Source organism: Conger conger, chromosome 14, assembly GCF_963514075.1.
Source record: "Conger conger chromosome 14, fConCon1.1, whole genome shotgun sequence".
Classification (NCBI taxonomy): Eukaryota; Metazoa; Chordata; class Actinopteri; order Anguilliformes; family Congridae; genus Conger; species Conger conger.
This window is the reverse complement of record NC_083773.1, coordinates 20456353-20475923: the sequence shown is the minus strand read 5'-3', so window position 1 is coordinate 20475923 and position 19571 is coordinate 20456353. Positions and strand designations below refer to the sequence as shown.

The following is a 19571-nucleotide window of genomic DNA, read 5'->3' as shown; positions in this document are numbered from 1 at the left end:
TACGAAGTGAGTCAGGGTCCTCTATAACAATCCATTATCTGCGGTAATCACTAATTGTCTAAGATCTTGAAATGTGTCTCAGTAGACAAGGTTGATCTCTTAGTCCGTTATTATTTGGCATTGTGATTGAACCAGTGCCCCAGGCTGTTAGGCTGGAACCCCAAATCTCAGGGATTTTAGTGGGGAAAAGAAACCACAAGGTTACCTTGCATTTAGATGACATGCTAATATCCTTATGAAAACCTTCAGTTTCTGTCCCATGCCTTATTGGTACCATCAGTCTGTTTGGCTCTTTCTCGAATACAAAATACATTTAGCAGAATCAGAAGCCATGCCATAGGGTGCCATGATGTCACCTCCCTTACACCTTGTGTCCCTTTGCGTCTCACTGGTCCCCTGCTGGTCTCAGGTACTTATAGGAATTTATGTAATGCCTTTGCATGGCTAATTATAAAGGGCAATATTCACTCCTCTATTAGAAGCAATAAGAACTGACGTCAATCGCTGGGCCCCCTAACATTGTCATGGCAGGGGACGGTTGCACTGATTACAATTAATCTCTTACTAAGACTTCAAATTATCCCAATTTTACTCTCAAATAAGGCAATTAAGATTGTTAGAAATGGTCTGAGCTTCATTTGACCTCACTTAAAGCTTGCAAAGCTGAAACATTTGCAATGTCCCTGGCAGAAAGTATTAAGTAATAAAGATATTTGCACAAACCCAATCACCATTACTACTTCAAAGGCTGGGAGAAGGTTCTGTGTATTGGAAGGATGGTCTTAGTCCACATCAAGGCTTACACCAATTCTAGGCAATCCTGCTTTTCTTCCAGGCTGGAATGACCCAGAATTTAAAACCTGGTTTAGTTGAGGTATTAAAAAGATGGTTTTTTGATGGTTTAATTTTTATGTTGTTACAGCAGTTGCAAGAACGGTACAACCTGCCTAATCAAATCAGAGATTTCATAATCAGGGACAATACAGTCCAATATAGTACAATATTAACACACTCCCTATTGAGAAGTCTCACTTTATTCCAAGTTCAAAGACTGATCACTATTATTATTATTTTTTATTAGACTCTTTGAGACGGGTGCATGGGGGTTGGACCCAAAATGCACAAATCAAGACCGAAGTCCGCTCCACGGGGCAAAAGCATACAGCAGGCAAGAGTCTGTGGTACAGGCAGGCAATGGTCAAGAAAACAGAAGTCAATAATGATGGGCAATAAACAGGCTTGGCTCAAAACAGGTGCCAATTGCTTGGAAACCCGCCCAACCGTGCACTGATAAACAGGAGGCAACAATTTTGCAAAGACATGCCATGTACGTCGCTCTGGAAAAGAGCGTCTGCTAAATGCCACGTAATGTAATGTAATGAACACTGTGCTTATATGCAGGTGTAGACAGGTGCAGACAATTAGCTTGAGAGCAGCATGTGAATGGAAATCAGGTGTGGAGGATTGACAAGTTAACAAGATAATTAGTAATCGTTAGTAATAAACCTATCCTGACCTAGCGTTAGTAAATTAGTAAATGACATGCACAAGAAACGTAAGGTAAACATGAACATATGATTAGAATGTTAGTATTACCCAATCCTGATCTAGCATTAGTAGATTAGTAAGAAGACAAGGGAAATTGAAACAATTAGGGAAGCGTGAGCGACAGCAAGGGAGAGAGAGAAAGCATGAATGCAAGGTTTGCGGAAAGACACAAAAAAGTATATGCTAATCAATGAACGGAACCGCATAATATGAACCCAACATAAATCATGACATAACAAGTTTGCAAAACTGTGACATGAATAAACTATATAACATGACAAGACTAGAAAATACATCGTAACAAGAACTAAACATGAAACGTAACGTGACATGACAATGAAAAGTAAAAAGAAATAAAACATAACGTGGCGAGACTAGACTAACAATACGTGACATGACAATAAAATAACTAAGACAATAACTAAACATGAAAAATGACATGACAAGCATAACACGTGACACTTTTTTTTATTTATGCTCCAACCTAAATAAACAAGACACTAGGTAGGACTGGGAGAGGGATCTCAACATAGTGATTCATCATGAAATGTGCCTTGAGGTTTGGAAGAATTTCAGTATTTAACCAAAGTATCATGTACATATTCCCCAAGCCTTTTTTTCCACAATCAAGGCTAGTTAGACAGAAGACAAGAAACATACAGAACAGAAAAGTGTGCAGGCTAGTTACAAAAAAACCCAAGGTGCTTGTAGAAAATGCAAATACTTGTACCTCCCCCTAGGAGAGAATGCAAAGCATTTTAGTTATTTGGAAACTGAAAATGAGCCTTGAACATAAAATAGATACAAAAACCTGTCTTTTATTTTTGAAAGGCTGAGACTGGTACATACACACATTGCCGTGTGTCAAATTACAACACAGGTAAATGATAAATGCAGGCACGGTAAATGAGCTGAGGTCCGTTTTTAGGATATCGATAGAGTTGGATCCTTTGAGTCTCATATTTGGCTTCCCTGATAGACAAATCGCTTATGCAAACTCTAGAAGGCTGTATGATATTTTAACTTTTGCTGCAGAGAAAAATATCCTCTCGTTTTAGTCGAAGGGTATATTTCTACCAAGAAAGAGCATGCTATTTCTATAGGATGTATACCGCAGGAATATGAAATGTTTCAGCGTGTGGGGGCAGGTGTACAGTGCAGGATCTTCTCACGGGTTACCACACCGTCAGCTCAGATGGCGTCGCACACTTTGCATAACCACCTCCTGCTTGTTCGACGGGAATCACAAAATCTGCGAATTACGAATTCAAGCCGACAGTGACTAAAACTTTGACATTCAACATTTCAACCTTCTCTAGACAAAAGAGAACTGTTCCCTGGCCTCCGTATCTCCGTATATTAACAGCCCCACTGTGGAAGACGTGGTCCCGGGCCCAGTATCCTGACGTTCACTGCTCCCCGTCTACCTCTCCAGCATTACTGTTACTACGAAGAAATAAAAGGTTTGATTTGCATGAAATGTGTTGTGTCTTCTATGACCTCCAGTTGCAGAACTGCATACTTTTCATCCCTCCATGTGGACTTTCTAGTTTTCCTGCTAGCTTAATAGCTCAACCTGTTGAACAGCAGATGGACATCCCCCTATAGCCACGTTACTCCTGAGATTTCATCCCATTGGGGAGTTTTTTATTGCCAGTTTGAGCAGTTTGGGGGTATTTCTCCCCACTCCCCACTCTTTTTTTTTTATTCCTCATTTGGGGGTTTGGGTTGGTATTTCCCATTTTCTTCCCTTCCGACACTGTGTAAAGCGAGATGCAAATACGATTGAATTGAATTGGGTAGAGCTCCAAAGGATATGGGACAGAGAAAGATACAGGAGCACCTGCAGGGAGCGAAGTAAAAAATTCACCAGCACGCATCAGGGTGTGTGAGTCGATTATGATTGACTGACTGACTCTGCTGCCTGTGTGTGCGAGTGTGTACATGCTCTATATATCACAGAACAAACAAAAGTATGCAGTGACACAGAGAGGGGTAAGGCGTAACCGGATCCAGACTACCACGGGCACAGAGAGCGAGGCAGAGAAGCAGAACTCCGGAACAGCAACTGTCTGTAAGTGAAATTTATTTTCTTTTTTTTAAATGTTCTCTCTCTATGTGTCGGCTGTCAATACACAAGTTATTTCACTTGCTGTCCCATGTGAAAAGCAAGTACAGCAGGCTCCAGAACAGAATTATTGGCTCCCTTGACAAATAGGCATAAACAGTGCTGTAACTAAAAAATAATTTTTCATTATTTTTCAACATGCTCAGTGTGCTTTATTAATGATTCAATGGAATCAACCAAAGCATTTTCTGCAAACACCCCTAACAAAGATGACAGCCTTGAGTCTTTTCCTATAATTTGAGATTTGGTTAGAGAACACATTTGGAGGGATTTTAGACCATTCCTACATGCAGAAACTTTCAGAATCATTGAAATCCTTGGGATACCCCCCTCTTCAGTTCAGACCACATGTTTTTCATGGGATTTAAGTCTGGAGATTGGCCATAACATGCAGCACTCTCAAAACAGATGTGTTTCAAACACACAACATGTCATTTTTAAACCCACCTACATGTCTAGTTAAGGACAGCGGTGGGGCAGAAAACTTTCCTTTAAATTATTCTTTGACCTCGAGCTGTTTTCTTTAATTGGTGCGATTGCAACGCACTATTATTAGTCCGCCTACTCTTCCCACAGTTTTTGAGCTATCAACACCAAACCGGTCTAGCTTGGTCCAGAATGGTGCACTTGTTCATAGCTTTTCGATATTCCCATTAATTTCCAAGATATTTAAGGTTTGCCAAGGACGTCCCATAGGAATGAATGGAGGAATGTTCAGTTTCTAAATAATTTTGTAAGTGCATTGCAAGTTGAGGGCGGCACGGATGGTGCAGTGGGTAGCACTGCCGCCTCACAGCAAGGAGGTCCTGGGTTTGAATCCCCATCGGCCGGGGCCTCGCTGTGTGGAGTTTGCATGTTCAGCCCGTGATCCCGTGGGTTTCCTCCGGGTACTCTGGTTTCCTCCCACAGTCCAACGACATGCAGGTTAGGCTGATTGGAGAGTCTAAATTGCCCGTATGTATGAGTGTGTGAGTGAATGGTGTGTGCGCCCTGCGATGGACTGGAGACCTGTCCAGGGTCTATTCCTGCCTTTCGCCCAATGTATGCTGGGATAGGCTCCAGCCCCCCTGCAACCCTGTTCAGGATAAGTGGGTTAAGATAATGGATGGATGGATTACAAGTTATGTCTTAGTAGCAGAGATGTTCACAAGTCATAAAATGCAGTCAAGTCTCAAGTCTCCAGAATGGTGCAGCCTAAACAACAGTATGGCTATAGAAATTCATCACGGTTCCTATGCTAATTGAAGATGTAGAAACCAGAAGTGCAGAAGTCATATTTTGTTTATGAAATCAAATGTGTGACAACTGAAGAAGCAGTAGTATCAGGGGTACACAAAAAGATAGTGCTTATTTAATTTATTCATTCATATATCAATGAACTACCATGCCTGAGCCACACTTTGGCAAAGCCTTTCTCAAGATGGCTGGAGAAAGGCTTGCCAAAACCTCTGGTGTGGTAGGTAATTGATATATCAATAAATATGATAAAATAAATAGCAATTTTATTTTTTAAGAACTCTGTGTGACTCATTTGCCATAATGTAAGCATTACCATGGGCTGTAATATAAGATGATAGTCAATAACAGAATAAGGGCCAGTTACACGAACACAGATTAATCTTAATCCTGGACTAAATGCAGTTTTGTATGGATAATCTCCAATTAAATTTAGTCTAGGGCCAGGCTTAATCTGTATCTGTGACTTTATAAATGAATTTACAAAGTGTTGAAATTTGTATAACGCTGCAGTATTGGTTTATTAATATACTCTTATATTTTCATTCTAAAATGAAAGGTACCTGTTAAGCATTTACTTTACTCATTTTTAAAAAATCTAATGACGCTAGATATTGTCTTTGCAAGAAATCTGGATTTTTGGGACTACATCTACATTATGCTATAGGAAAACCTTGAATCCTAAGGAATGTCATTGCACTATTGCATAGTAAAATTATAAATCATTTCAAAACCGCATGCAACTACAGTACATGCGAAACTCGGGTTCTACGGTAGCTTTTAATGTTAGCGTCAATTACAAACAAGCTCCCTCGAAAATACAGTTCATATTTGTATGACACTGGAATACCAAACAATGTCCACGCAACTAACGTCACCGAACAAGACATTCAAAATCACTCACTGTCCTGCTTGCATAACGATCTTAAAGACCATACTGAAAGGTTTTTTTAAATAGTGCAGCCCTAGGCTCCAGATCACAATCCCATTACATGGCCGTTTTTACTGAAAACACAGCTGCTTGTGTGAAGGTTGACAATGAAAATGTACGGGGCTTATCAAGCCAACCTGAAGATGTTGTTTTTAAAGTTACTGTACCTTACGCTCGTGGTTCTCTAGCTTGCATAGATTTTCAAGATCAACCATTTGAAGTGCAAGCTAACGTCCCTGCAACTTGGCAATCAACAAAATAAGAAAATATGCACTTTTGTTATGCTGATTAAACAGTGAGACGAACATTATATTGATTCTTAAACGTGTCATTTGGCCAACACAGCAGTTTAGCTAAGTTGCGTTAACACAACAGTGAACAGTAGTGGGATCAGCTGCAGTGCTGGTAAACTGACTTACCTTTCCGTATGAGTTTTTAAATGTCTGTTGAAATTTAACGTGGTTGCTCCCTTTTTATTTAACATTTTTCTGGTTGCAATCATTTTGTTTGTCTCGATAAACCTGAATTATTTGAACTCAAAGGCGGAACAACATGCGGAACTGTAATCTTAGCAAGCTATGCAAGAAATACAGCGTAGGCGCACGATGTGGCGCATAAAACGACGTTGGGCGTGTTTTAACCAGAGGAGGCTCCTCTAAGACAACAGGTGAAGCAGTGCTTTACCAAAAAAAAAGAAAAAAAGAACATGCATATCATACATAACAGATATTTCTTTAATGTTAAATTATCATAACAATGACTGTTCCCTTTGTGGTTTTGCCTCTGTTCAAAACAGCGCCCCTGCTCGAGGGGCAAATGCATTTTTGCTTCACTAGGCCTATATATTTTAATGAGAGACCATATAAGGCATAAAAGGCATTGATTGGATATTGGTGGATTTATGACGCGTTTTTAAGCCCACCTGTGAAGCATGCTTCACTAATGTCTTCTAATCATGCACGCTCTTGTGCTCGTTCTCGACATGATGATTGGCATAAAGTCTAACCAACCAGAACATCACAGTTCAACTCAGTTGGCACTTGCTCCGCCATTTAAATTTTTTGGGTTGGAAAGGGCTTGCATGTATTGTATTGAGAATTGAGACCGAGAGAGAGAGATAGTGAGTACCAGTGATTATTATAGAAATTGTTTGAATTTTAGTGGTTGAGGTGTTGTCTGTGTTGTGTGTGTGTGTGTATATATATATATATATATATATATATATATATATATATATATATATATGAGTTAAGCTTAGATTTGTATTATTGTTATTAATTACATAAGATCCATTGGCCCTGTTATCTCTGCTCATGGCATGTCATATCATTGTTATGCCGATGACACCCAACTCTTTCTCTCCTTCCCCCCATCGGACACTCAGGTCTCTATCCGTATCTACGCCTGCCCGAGAGACAACTGACAACCGACAACCTGGATGGGCAATCGACAACAAAGTCTCAACCCAGGTAAGGCGAAGGTAATCTTCATCCCTGCTCTCATCTCTCCCTTCTCCGATTTAGGGGATCCCACAGTGACCTCATCCTCCAGTGCAAGATGGACAACAGGCTGTCCTTCTCCGAGAACATCGCTACGGTGACCCGGGCATGCAGGTTCTTCCTGTACAACATCTGGAGAATCTGACCCTTCCTCACCACCTACTCCTCTCAGCTCCTTGTACAAGCAATGGTCCGTCCCGCCTGGACTATTGCAATTCTGATCCAGAACACCACAGCCCGTCTGGTATTCAATGTTCCCGGACATTCACATGCCGTCCCCCTGCTCAGCAACCTCCACTGGCTGCCTGTTATGGCTCGCATCAAATTTAAAACTTTGGTGCTCACGTACCAGGCAGTTAAGGGATCAGCCCCTGTATATATTCAATCACTTATCAAGACATATACACCAGCAAGACCCTTCTTTTCTGCTACTTCTGGATGCCTGGTACCTCCCCCTCACCGCACCTGCACTTCTTGGTCACGATTGCTGTCTGTTCTGGCCCCACGGTGGTGGAATGACCTTCCTGTGGATGTCAGAACAGCAGAGTCTCTGACCACTTTCAAACAGACTGAAGACTCATCTCTTCAGGCTGCACCTTTACCTCCCTACCTCACCACCATGATTAGCCTTGTATATGCCATAGATTATAATGGCACTTATAAATAGTTATTTATAGATATTGCTGAATTAGATTAGATTGTATTAGATATTGTATTGTTATACTCAGGGTATTCTAGCTGCCAACCGTGGTATGCTAGTTCATAAGTTCATGTATTCTTCAAGGGTTGTATCTGTATAGTCACGCTAGGACTCAGAAAGTGTTCTCTTCACACTTGTACTTGTGTTTGATCTGCACTCTGCTGTACGTCGCTCTGGCTAAGAGCATCTGCTAAATGCTTTGTAATGTAATGTAATATTGTTACTTGTCAGCTTCTGTGTTTTCTGTTTCCTGATTTTTGTCTAAGTCCCTAGCGTTTTCGCCTCTTGTTTCCCTCTGTGACCACCATGGTCTGTTTCCAGTTTCATTCCCTCATTCATTTGTTCCACCGGTGTCATTTTATGTCTCCGCCTCCCCGCTCCTTACACGCACTTCCTTCCTGCCATGTCTGCCATTCCTCTCATTGTCTGTCAATCACTTGTCTATTTAATCAATCAATCAATAAGCAGAATCAATAATGGCATATAAATAATGGATACAATCTTAATTATCCCCATCCCAACAGGTTAGTGGTGAGTCTAACTATTTGTGACAACCATTTGTAACAGGATGACACCATACCTCTCTTTATAATCCTTATAATACAGGTAGGAAAAGGTAGAAACTGGTTAGAAAAGCATCCCAGGAACTTTATTTTATAGGCATATCAGGCTAATTGATGCCATCCAAACTTGCCATGTTCATTAGGCGGCCTGTAGCATAGTGGTTAAGGTACATGACTGGGACCTGCCATCAGTGGTTTGAACCCCAGTGTAGCCACAATAAGATCCGCACAGCCGTTGGGCCCATGAGCAAGGCATACATTTAACCTCATTATCCATGTGTTCTTCATCTATTGTATTAACCAGTCCAAAAAAAGGAATTAAATAAAATTCATCATAACTTACTTTTTCAAACTAAAAGATTTCAAACTAATATCAGCATCCTCTGTACTGTTGGAGTACCAATAACTGTTTAAGCATAAGGATCTGAAAAGTATGGTTTCATCCTGTTACAATTGGTAAGAAGTCCATCTCAACCATCTTCACTCAATTATAGCACACAGTTATTTATTTATTTTTACAATATAACACCCGATTACAATGTTAAATTATTTTGTTTATCTATTGAATATTCATAGGTGATGGATAGTGAGATGAGTACATGACAACTTGTCATTGTATTCTGTTTTGTGTTAATGATTTAAGGTTCAATTTAAATGGAATGACCATTGTGATTGGTTGTCAATTTAAACCTGTTTAACAGGCTGTGAGATGTGGTCAGTGTTTATCACCTTAAAAAGGCTTAGGTCAACAGGTAAAACATGGCACTAATGGGATACATTTTTTACAAGGAGTGATGGTTGGTTTGCTTCACCAAAAATTCTGTCCAGCAGCCTCCACTGGTTTTAACCAAGGAATATATTTCATATAAACAATAGAAAAATAATCATTGGCTGTGACATTATTGACTTCACGACTCCTATTGTTCATTGGTGAGAAGGGAAGGAGAGAATGCAGCCCTGCGGCATGTTTGTGCTGGTGCTAAGGGAGCGATGTTCATTTCCCAATTTTCACAGTTTATGTTCTATGTTCTTGTCTGTATGCAGGTGAAGGCAAGGCCAGTCCAACAATGACCAAAAACCTGCTCAAAAACCCTTGTGGAGAAGGTAAAGGAAATGAATTATGTTTACAAAACATTATTATGGTCAAAATCTTTCCCTTTCTATAATATTTTTTAATGTGTGGTATGTGAAGTTCTACATGATTGCAAATTAGTGAAAACTATCATGAAATATGAATAATGCAGCATTAAATGATTCTGAAAAGTCAAATTCAAGCTCCCAGAAAGATGTCTTAAGTCCTCACTTAAGTATATAAATAAAAGATAGTTCTTCAGTGAGAGTTATACCTTGGCCTGGACTCAAACATGCAGTATATATTATCCATGATCAGGTCACATTCCCTAGGGGATACTCTTACAAAATACACTAAATACCATTCACTGTTCATAAACACATAGCAAATGAAATATGCATTTCCTAAGAGCCAAAAGTGCCCTTCAATGGAAGTATGCACAAAACACTACTTTGTGAAACTGCCAGGTCTCAAACCTCAGAACTGTTTTCTTGTGCTGTCTGTGCTTCTCTTAGGGAACATGGAGTCCTGGGAGGTGACAGAGAATGGCGGTGACAGCTGGCATGTGGAGGACATGCCAGGGGCCTCTGGCCACGCCTTTCACGATGCGGCCGTGACAAAATACTTCGCCACCTCCTATGCGTGAGAGATGGGGTAGAGTGCAGAGGGGATACACCAGGGAAGGGATGGGTGGAATATCTGATCATGACAAACAATTAGACATTCCAAGTTTAAAGAGGGGAAGCAGATGGGTCAAAACCAAGTGGAAATGGTAACAATACGATAAAAATACGAGGTCAATCATTTTTCCCATAAGAAACATTTGTTGCAATCGGTGTATTTTCCTATTTTGTCTCCCCATGTGCCAATTTCTTAAATTATTGTGTTGGATGGTATAGTAATACTTTCTTGACAAATCAGGTACAGTTTGTCAGTATAAGGGCTTCCCTACTGTTCTGTGTCTCTGGCTCCAATGGCGGGACCTGAAAAGCTTTTCAGAAGCCCAAGTAAAGTCAGTGGGTGACTCCACTGACACATGCTCCATTTTTGCTTTTTTCTACAGTCTATGGTCAAAACTAAGACATGTAGGGAAAGAGCTATGTGTGCTCAAGTTTGCTTCACACAGAGCTTGTGTTTGTTTGTGGGTGTGTGTGTGTACATTTGTAAGTTTAATTGAATGTCTGTCCACATATTTGCAGGTGAATGTGCTTGTCTGTATGTGTGTGGACAGCCGTGTTTCTGAAAGCCATGGTCTCTTTCCCAGGTTGTGTCTGAAGAAGCAGGTGGTGGACCTCCTGGCTGAGGGCTTCCCGGCAGATTATCTGGATGCACAGCCACCTGTCACTGTGGAGGACTGGTAATACTCTGAGACCCAGCACTGCCACACACACACACACACCCCCACACCCAGCACTGCCACACATACCCACCCACACACACACACACACACACACACCCAGCACTGCCACACATACCCACCCACACACACACACACACACCCAGCACTGCCACACATACCCACACACACACACACACACACACACACACACACACAGCACTGCCACACATACACTGAATCACACACACACCCACACACACCCAGCACTGCCACACATACACTGAATCACACACACACACACACACACACACCCAGCACTGCCACACATACACTGAATCACACACACACCCACACACACACACACACACACAGCACTGCCACTCATACACTGAAACACACACACACCCAGCACTACCACACATACACTGAATCACACACACACCCACACACACCCAGCACTGCCACACATACACTGAATCACACACACACACACACACACACACACCCAGCACTGCCACACATACACTGAATCACACACACACCCACACACACACACACACACACACAGCACTGCCACTCATACACTGAAACACACACACACCCAGCACTACCACTCATACACTGAATCACACACACACACACACACACCCACACACAGCACTGCCACTCATACACTGAATCACACACACACCCAGCACTACCACACATACACTGAATCACACACACACCCACACACACCCAGCACTGCCACACATACACTGAATCACACACACACACACACACACACACACCCAGCACTGCCACACATACACTGAATCACACACACACCCACACACACACACACACACACAGCACTGCCACTCATACACTGAAACACACACACACCCAGCACTACCACTCATACACTGAATCACACACACACACACACACACCCACACACAGCACTGCCACTCATACACTGAATCACACACACACCCAGCACTGCCAGTCATACACTGAATCACACACACACACCCACACACACTGCCACACACACCCACACACACGCACAGCATGGCACACATACACTGAATCACACACACAGCAACACACACACACACACACACACACATACAGCACTGTCACACATACACTGAATCACACACACAGCCACACACACACACACACACATACAGCACTGTCACACATACACTGAATCACACACACACACACACACACACACACACACACACACACACACACACACACACACACACCCAGTACTGTCACACATACACTGAACCACACACACACACACACACACACACACACACAGACCCTATCCATCACTCTGAATTCAAACAAATGGCTTCTGTGAATCAACACCTATGTGTGCATGTGTACGCAGGTACTGTGGCCGTTCAGATAGCGGCTTTCTTTACGAGCTGACCGTCTCTCTCTTGGATGACAATGAAAAGATCCTCCAGAGATTTAGACCCGATGAAGTGGCCGTGGACGCCGAAAAAGATGACTGCTCCTGGACAAAGGTAGCTCTGTGTGTCATTCTGGGTGTCCATCTCACATGCAAACACTGTACAGCCATAATACCATCCATGGCATCATGGTGAACCCGGCTTTGCTCCTGGAGACAGGTAGCTCTGTGCCTGTCATTCTGGGTGTCCATCTCACATGCAAACACTGTACAGCCATAATACCATCCATGACATCATGGTGAACCCAGCTTTGCTCTTGGAGACAGGTTGATCTCACATGTAAGCACTACAGTGCATCCGGAAAGTATTCACAGCGCTTCACTTTTCCCACATTTTGTTATGTTACAGCCTTATTCCAAAATGGAATAAATTATTTTTTTTCCTCAAAATTCTACACACAACACTCCATAATGACAACATGAAAGATGTTTTTTTGATATTTTTGCTAATTTATAAAAAAAAAAAAAGGAAAAAAAAAAATCACATGTACATAAGTATTCACAGCCTTTGCCATGACGCTCAAAATTGAGCTCAGGTGCATCCTGTTTCCACTGATCAACCTTGAGATGTTTCTACAACTTAATTGGAGTCCACCTGTGGTAAATTCAGTTGATTGGACATGATTTGGAAAGGCACACACCTGTCTATATAAGGTCCCACAGTTGACAGTGAATGTCGGAGCCCAAACCAAGCATGAAGTCAAAGGAATTGTCTGTAGGCCTCCGAGACAGGATTACATTTTCTGCTGCTTTGAAGGTCCCAATGAGCATAGTGACCTCATCCGTAAATGGAAGAAGTTTGGAACCACCAGGACTCTTCCTAGAGCTGGCCGCCCATCTAAACTGAGCAATCGGGGGAGAAGGGCCTTAGTCAGGGAGGTGACCAAGAACCCGACGGTCAGTCTGTCAGAGCTCCAGCGTTCCTCTGTGGAGAGAGGAGAACCTTCCAGAAGGACAACCATCTCTGCAGCAATCCACCAATCAGGCCTGTATGGTAGAGTGGCCAGACGGAAGCCACTGCTTAGTAAAAGGCACATGGCAGCCCACCTGGAGTTTGCCAAAAGGCACCTGAAGGACTCTCAGACCATGGGACTCTGGTCTGATGAGACAAAGATTGAACTCTTTGGCATGAATTCCAGGCGTCATGTTTGGAGGGAAGCAGGCACCGCTCATCACCTGGCCAATACTATCCCTACAGTGAAGCATGGTGGTGGCAGCATCATGCTGTGGGGATGTTTTTCAGCGGCAGGAACTGGGAGACTAGCCAGGATTGAGGGGAAAGATGAATGCAGCAATGTACAGAGACATCCTGGATGAAAACCTGCTCCAGAGCGCTCTTGACCTCAGACTGGGGCGACGGTTCATCTTTCAGCAGGGCAACGACCCCAAGCACACAGCGAAGATATCAAAGGAGTGGCTTCAGGACAACTCTGTGAATATCCTTGAGTGGCCCAGCCAGAGCCCAGACTTGAATCCGATTGAATATCTCTGGAGAGGTCTGAAAATGGCTGTGCACCGACGCTCCCCATCCAACATGATGGAGCTTGAGAGGTGCTGTGAAACTGCCCAAAGATAGGTGTGCCAAGCTTGTGGCATTATATTCAAAAAGACTTGAGGCTGTAATTGCTGCCAAAGGTGCATCAACAAAGTATTGAGCAAAGGCTGTGAATACTTATGTACATGTGATTTCTTAGTTTTTTATTTTTAATAAATTTGCTAAAATTTCAAAGAAATTTCATGTTGTCATTATGGGGTGTTGTGTGTAGAATTTTGAGGGAAAAAATGAATTTATTCCATTTTGGAATAAGGCTGCAACATAACAAAATGTGGGAAAAGTGAAGCGCTGTGAATACTTTCCAGATCCACTGTATATACACATACTCATCAAACAATGCTTGACACCAGCTGTCAGATGGAATGATTAATCATCATCATTTGGGCAAAGTAAACTCGGTCTCTGGAAAGTCACCTCGTTCAGTGTATTGAAAAAATGTTTTTTATCTCTCCAAGGTGACGCACAAATTCTCAGGTTACGGACCAGGTCTTCGCTTCATCTCCTTTGAGCACGGGGGCCAGGACACCAAGGGATGGGTGGGCTGGTTTGGCGTGAGAGTGACAGGAAGCTCTGTCAAAGTGCAGGCCTGAGGGGGGTGGAGCCAGAGATCCAGCACTGCATGAGCTGTCACTAAAGCCACACGTCACACTGCACCTGTAACACATGATGTCATAAAGGACGTGTAGCCTATGTTTTGTTCTAACCAATCTGCAGCGTTGGAACAAGATGGGAATGGTATCCCCACACGTGCCGTGTTAAGGGTGGCAGTGTGCGGCAGGGGTTTGGGAAAAATTCATTGTAATCAGGTGATGTTAGGTTTCAGTCCCAATTGTGGGTGCTGCTATGTAGCTTTTAGCACGGTATGCATTTATGAATTACTTCAGTAGATACAGTACTGTGCAAAAGTCTTAGGCACCTGTATAACATTCTGTACAGATAAGATTCTTTCAAAAATAATTCAATGAAAGGTCCTAAATAAACATACAATACATTTTACATTACATTTGAGTAATTTGCCAGAATAGTTCAAAACTGAATCAAATCAATATTTTTCTGCATCTCTGAGATATAGAACTGGAGGACAGCATTGGCTAAAACAATCAACAGGGAAGTTGTTCCAAGCATGTTGGAGAACTTGCCACGGATCTTCTGCAGACTTTGGTTGGCTCCTTGCTTCTGATCTCAGACAGCCTTGATCAAGTTTTTATGTAAATGTAGTCAATTACTTACAGTAATATGGTAAATTAAATACAAAAATGTCTCTAAAATTTTATATTTTGGAAAATGAATATTTGGAAATCTCAAATGTGTTCTTTTATACTAACACACACACACAAAAATAAACATATATATATATATATATATATATATAATACTAAGACTTCTGCACAGTTCTGTATATCATGCTGAACAAATGCCAAATGTGAGTTAAACTTCCACAATAAAGGTTGCTCAGTAAGGAATGATCTTTTGAATATTTCTTTCCCCCAATTGTATACACACATGCAACACATCACACTGTGTGACCATGTTTAGGGTATAGTCACCATGTAGCTGCAGCATAGTCTGTGCAAGACAATCGGTTTTTCATACAACAGCACTGTACTCATTTCTCAGAGGTAAACATGGCAATAATTAAATCTCATAGAAAAGATCTCATGGAAGAGGTTTACACAATGAGTGTAATTTACAGATTTCATGACTCAACCATACTAGCTAGTTGATGATCATTTTACAACAAAATCCACCATAATTTCTTTTTAAATGGAAGAATATTCCCAGATTAGCAAATAGCCAACATAATTAGCTCAATTACTGAAAGAATTGAACCGAACCCATTATCAAAATATTTGAAGCATCAAATTAGCACTTAAAGTAATAAGTAATACAATAAGACACACTCAGAATTGGGAACATATTATTTGTAAAGCTAAAAAAGCCATCATAAACCAACGAAGCATAGCCTCTGACAGTATCGTGTTTATTGTATCGGGTACCCAGACCATCACTCCCCCCCAGCATCAAGATGAGAGAGGAAGAAGTCATTGTGAAATTAATCCCCCACATGGGAGAAGAAATATTCCTTCACTTTATTTGAAAGCTTGGTTTGGCTGTTTAGGGTCTTCTTACTGTATTGTTCCCCATCACTAGTGTTAGCATGCATTGTGTTATTGGCAGACCAGAAACAAAATGCGGTGCTAGGCCTGCACTCACCTGCTTCAAAGGCTTCAACAGCTGAAACTCATCCCGCTGAAGATGGCTGCCATTGTGTGCACTGTAAGAAAAGGGTGTCCGTCTGCAACATACATTTCAACATCTGAAGCCTCGGTAGGCTACAAAATACTGACTTTTACCGACTTAACTGTAAGGCGTCTTTGTGACAGTCTCCTGTGAAAAGCGCTATAAAAATAAAATTGAATTGAAATTTTGTAACACAAAATAGCAATTATGATTTACTGAGCATTCCTGGATAAATCTCCCCACAGGTCACCTTAAAGTGGCATCTTCTTTGGTATCAAAACACTAAACCTTCAGTTACGTGCACTCTCCCCTTACAAGTTTATTGCCCAGCCCTACCATGACTGAACCAGTCAGAAAAGACTGGGCGCTGTATATGGTACTTTCTCCATAAAATGTCACGGCTGTGGATTGCCTGAACGCATTAACAAAGCATCACCTCAACATTATGTGCAAAACAAATTCCTCCGGTTTACTCCGCATCTGTGCAGAGGTACCATGAAGCCTTCCATAATGCTTTCGTTTTGGGAGTCAAGCACGAAGCTCAGCCAACCATTCTGCGAATGAGGACTCCGAACAGCTCATGAATCATGGACCCCATGAAAGCCATGAGTTTCCAAGAGAAAAGAGAAATGCCTTCAGACACATTATGCATGGTTTTTTATTGCTCTTTTGAAAAAATAAGACATTTGGCCACAGAATTGACACACAATCATGAGATAATATTCCCTCAAGGGTCGAAAATCATCACGGTCAGCACTCTTTGCTTTAATACATGCTGATCAGTCATTAGACTTATAATTGTCTTTGCAATTAGAAAATATAATTTCCGAATAAAATAAAAAATAAAAATAAAAAAATCTTCATCTCAAAAAAATTCAAGCCATCACACTTTAGTTCATAAATGCTTACAGTTATTCAGTGGACAAATTTTAAAAAAGCAACAAACAACAATGCAAGAACCATGGAGTGCAAGAATGCAGTATATGGTGATGGTTCAACAATAGAGGCATTTTTTCCCCAGTTTCAGCAAAACACTCTAAATGTGTACGTATACACTTGGATAGTATACAGCTTTACAGCAGAGACCACCCTGATATAGAGGGTCAAAACACTGGGATATCGTGCGCGCGCGCAAACGCAAACACACACACACACACACACACACACACACACACACACACACACACACACACAGAGTAAACACTGTCCACACTAATGCTGCGGTTTGCATTACCCTGGAGGGCAACCTTAACACTCACATGAAATACCAGTAGCTACATAACAGGGTGTTAAAGTATTAACTTTCTGTGTTAATTCATAAATATTGGGTCTGTTTTAACACAAAAAAGAAAAGGGGAACTCCAAAAACAAGAAAACCATACCTTCAATGCTTCATGCCTCCAACTATTAAATGTATAGTTCTTATTGTTGCATGTGTGGTTGAACAGAAACCGTACAATTTCACAAAAACAGTGTTACCGCATTCTATTTAATAGCAGTAACACCTAGGCTATGGCATGTGAAAATACACCGTCCGTCTTCCATTTAACAAATAAAAAGATTCTTCATATCACCGATTAACGACGAGTTAACGATGAGGTTAGGTGGGACACCCATCCGAAGGCATTCATGACCATTAGCATCCTTGGACATTAATATCACATTAAGGTCTGTGATATCTCAGACGCATGTACCGGACACGTGGCACAGCGTTGTTTTCTGAACACAGGTGAAGGAAACTACAACCCAAAATAGGCGAATGCACAGCGGCGTTAGCATTTCTGCGTTGGCGTCAGTCTCTGATTGAGAACAACTCATTCGGCCTGCGGCTGCATCTGTTTGCAGAAAGACTCAAACTGTTGCTGCTCCAGCTCTGTCATCACTTTATTCAGGGCATAGATCTGAAAAGCAGGCAAAGTTTATAACTCAAAGGTGACGAAGACTGAAGTTGTTCGTATGGGCTTGTACACAAACATACCACAGTCATGATGACTCATAAGCATTAAGATATCCAGTCTGCAGCTAGCTGCTATAAATCAATAAGCAGGGACTGTCCTGGGCAACCCATGTGTATCAATTGTAACAGGACAATTACTCTTTTAATATTTATTGGAAAATTACCCTCTAAAGGGCACGAATTTTAGTCAGTCAGCAAAACGAATAATTTAACTATGTAATTATTTTGCAAGACAAATTATTCATTTAAAGGTCGATGCTAAAAGCGTGAACACAGCTAAGACATGTCCAATGTAGCTGCATATAACACGACGTTTCAACATTGTGTTAAAATTTGAATAAATATTGAGGAACATCAATATAACTGATTGAACATGCTCGTACCCCGACTTACAACGGATCAGAGCATAGCTAATCTTAGCAAAACAGTTAATTGTAGTTTGATCATTAAAACTGTGCACGGAGTGAATGTTAGACGGCTGGATCGATATCTGCACAAACCTCTGCTCTTTGTCGCTGTTTTAACTCCTGTTGAGCAGATTTCTGTTTGGCTCGGTCCCCTCGGTTTGGAGTGTCCTTCTGTTTCTGTTTATCTTTGCGGCACGCCGGCTCCATGGTCGCTTTTTCGACTTTTGTTAGGTAGCCAAGTTAGCTTGCATGTAAATAGGCAACTAAACGGACCTGTACCTAGAATACAAGACAATAATTCACTCTAATCCTGGCAGTTCAATGCTTTTTACACATCTATAAAAAAAAACACAATCCGTTTACTAGTTCGGCAGTTATTAATTGATTTTAAATTAAGCTAGCGAGCTAGTTGCTAAGATAAATTCGCTAGCTAGCTACCTATCCCAATTTCCGTACACACGTAACGTTACAGCTACCGCTTCTAAATAAATGAACTGTAGACAAGTATATGCGTTTACAAGTACTAAAGACACGTTACCGTTTTAAAATCAAATTTTACAAACTTGCGACCTACTGTAGAACGCTACTGGAATTACACTCAAGCACTTTTTACTCGGTTTGGATAATTTTTTTTGGTTACAACGGAAGTGTTTCTTGGTGTAACAATTGAATGCCTCCGAAAAGACAATAGATTTGAATAAATGTTCCTCTTCGCAGTGAAAACATCTTTACATGGCCGCGTGTTAAAAAAACAAGTTTTAAAACCTCTTCCTACTATTTATTCATCCAGAGCTAAATATGAAACAAAACTATGTATTGTTATTGTGCAGTCAACCATATGTGAGTGGTGGCAAAATAATGACCTTCGATCGTATTAGTTAATTATGCACATTTACAAAGAACATTACGTTGTAATAATCATAA

General features: G+C 41.3%; 2 protein-coding genes across 4 annotated transcripts; one reads left to right on the top strand and one right to left on the bottom strand.

Annotated features, from left to right (window-relative positions):
- The first annotated feature begins 3480 nt into the window (after positions 1-3480).
- On the top strand, positions 3481-15374 carry LOC133110614 (F-box only protein 2-like). 2 transcript variants are annotated; one of them, XM_061220846.1, is made up of 7 exons: positions 3481-3622; positions 7228-7312; positions 9650-9709; positions 10193-10319; positions 10942-11034; positions 12404-12542; positions 14498-15370. In XM_061220846.1, exons 2-7 carry the CDS (start codon positions 7282-7284, stop codon positions 14630-14632), a joined length of 585 nt encoding a protein of 194 aa, XP_061076830.1. In that variant the 5' UTR covers positions 3481-3622; positions 7228-7281; the 3' UTR covers positions 14633-15370. The 2 variants fall into 2 exon arrangements, with proteins under 2 accessions (XP_061076830.1, XP_061076831.1); XM_061220847.1 differs by having other exon boundaries at positions 3598-3622; positions 7228-7323; positions 14498-15374.
- A 1551-nt stretch (positions 15375-16925) lies between these two features.
- Positions 16926-19333, bottom strand: svbp (small vasohibin binding protein). Of its 2 annotated transcripts, none has more exons than XM_061220476.1 (3): positions 19222-19333; positions 18741-18926; positions 16926-18184 (listed from the first exon to the last, which is right to left on the bottom strand). In XM_061220476.1, exons 2-3 carry the CDS (start codon positions 18852-18854, stop codon positions 18098-18100), a joined length of 201 nt encoding a protein of 66 aa, XP_061076460.1. In that variant the 5' UTR covers positions 18855-18926; positions 19222-19333; the 3' UTR covers positions 16926-18097. The 2 variants fall into 2 exon arrangements, with proteins under 2 accessions (XP_061076460.1, XP_061076461.1); XM_061220477.1 differs by having other exon boundaries at positions 19186-19315.
- Positions 19334-19571: the final 238 nt, after the last annotated feature.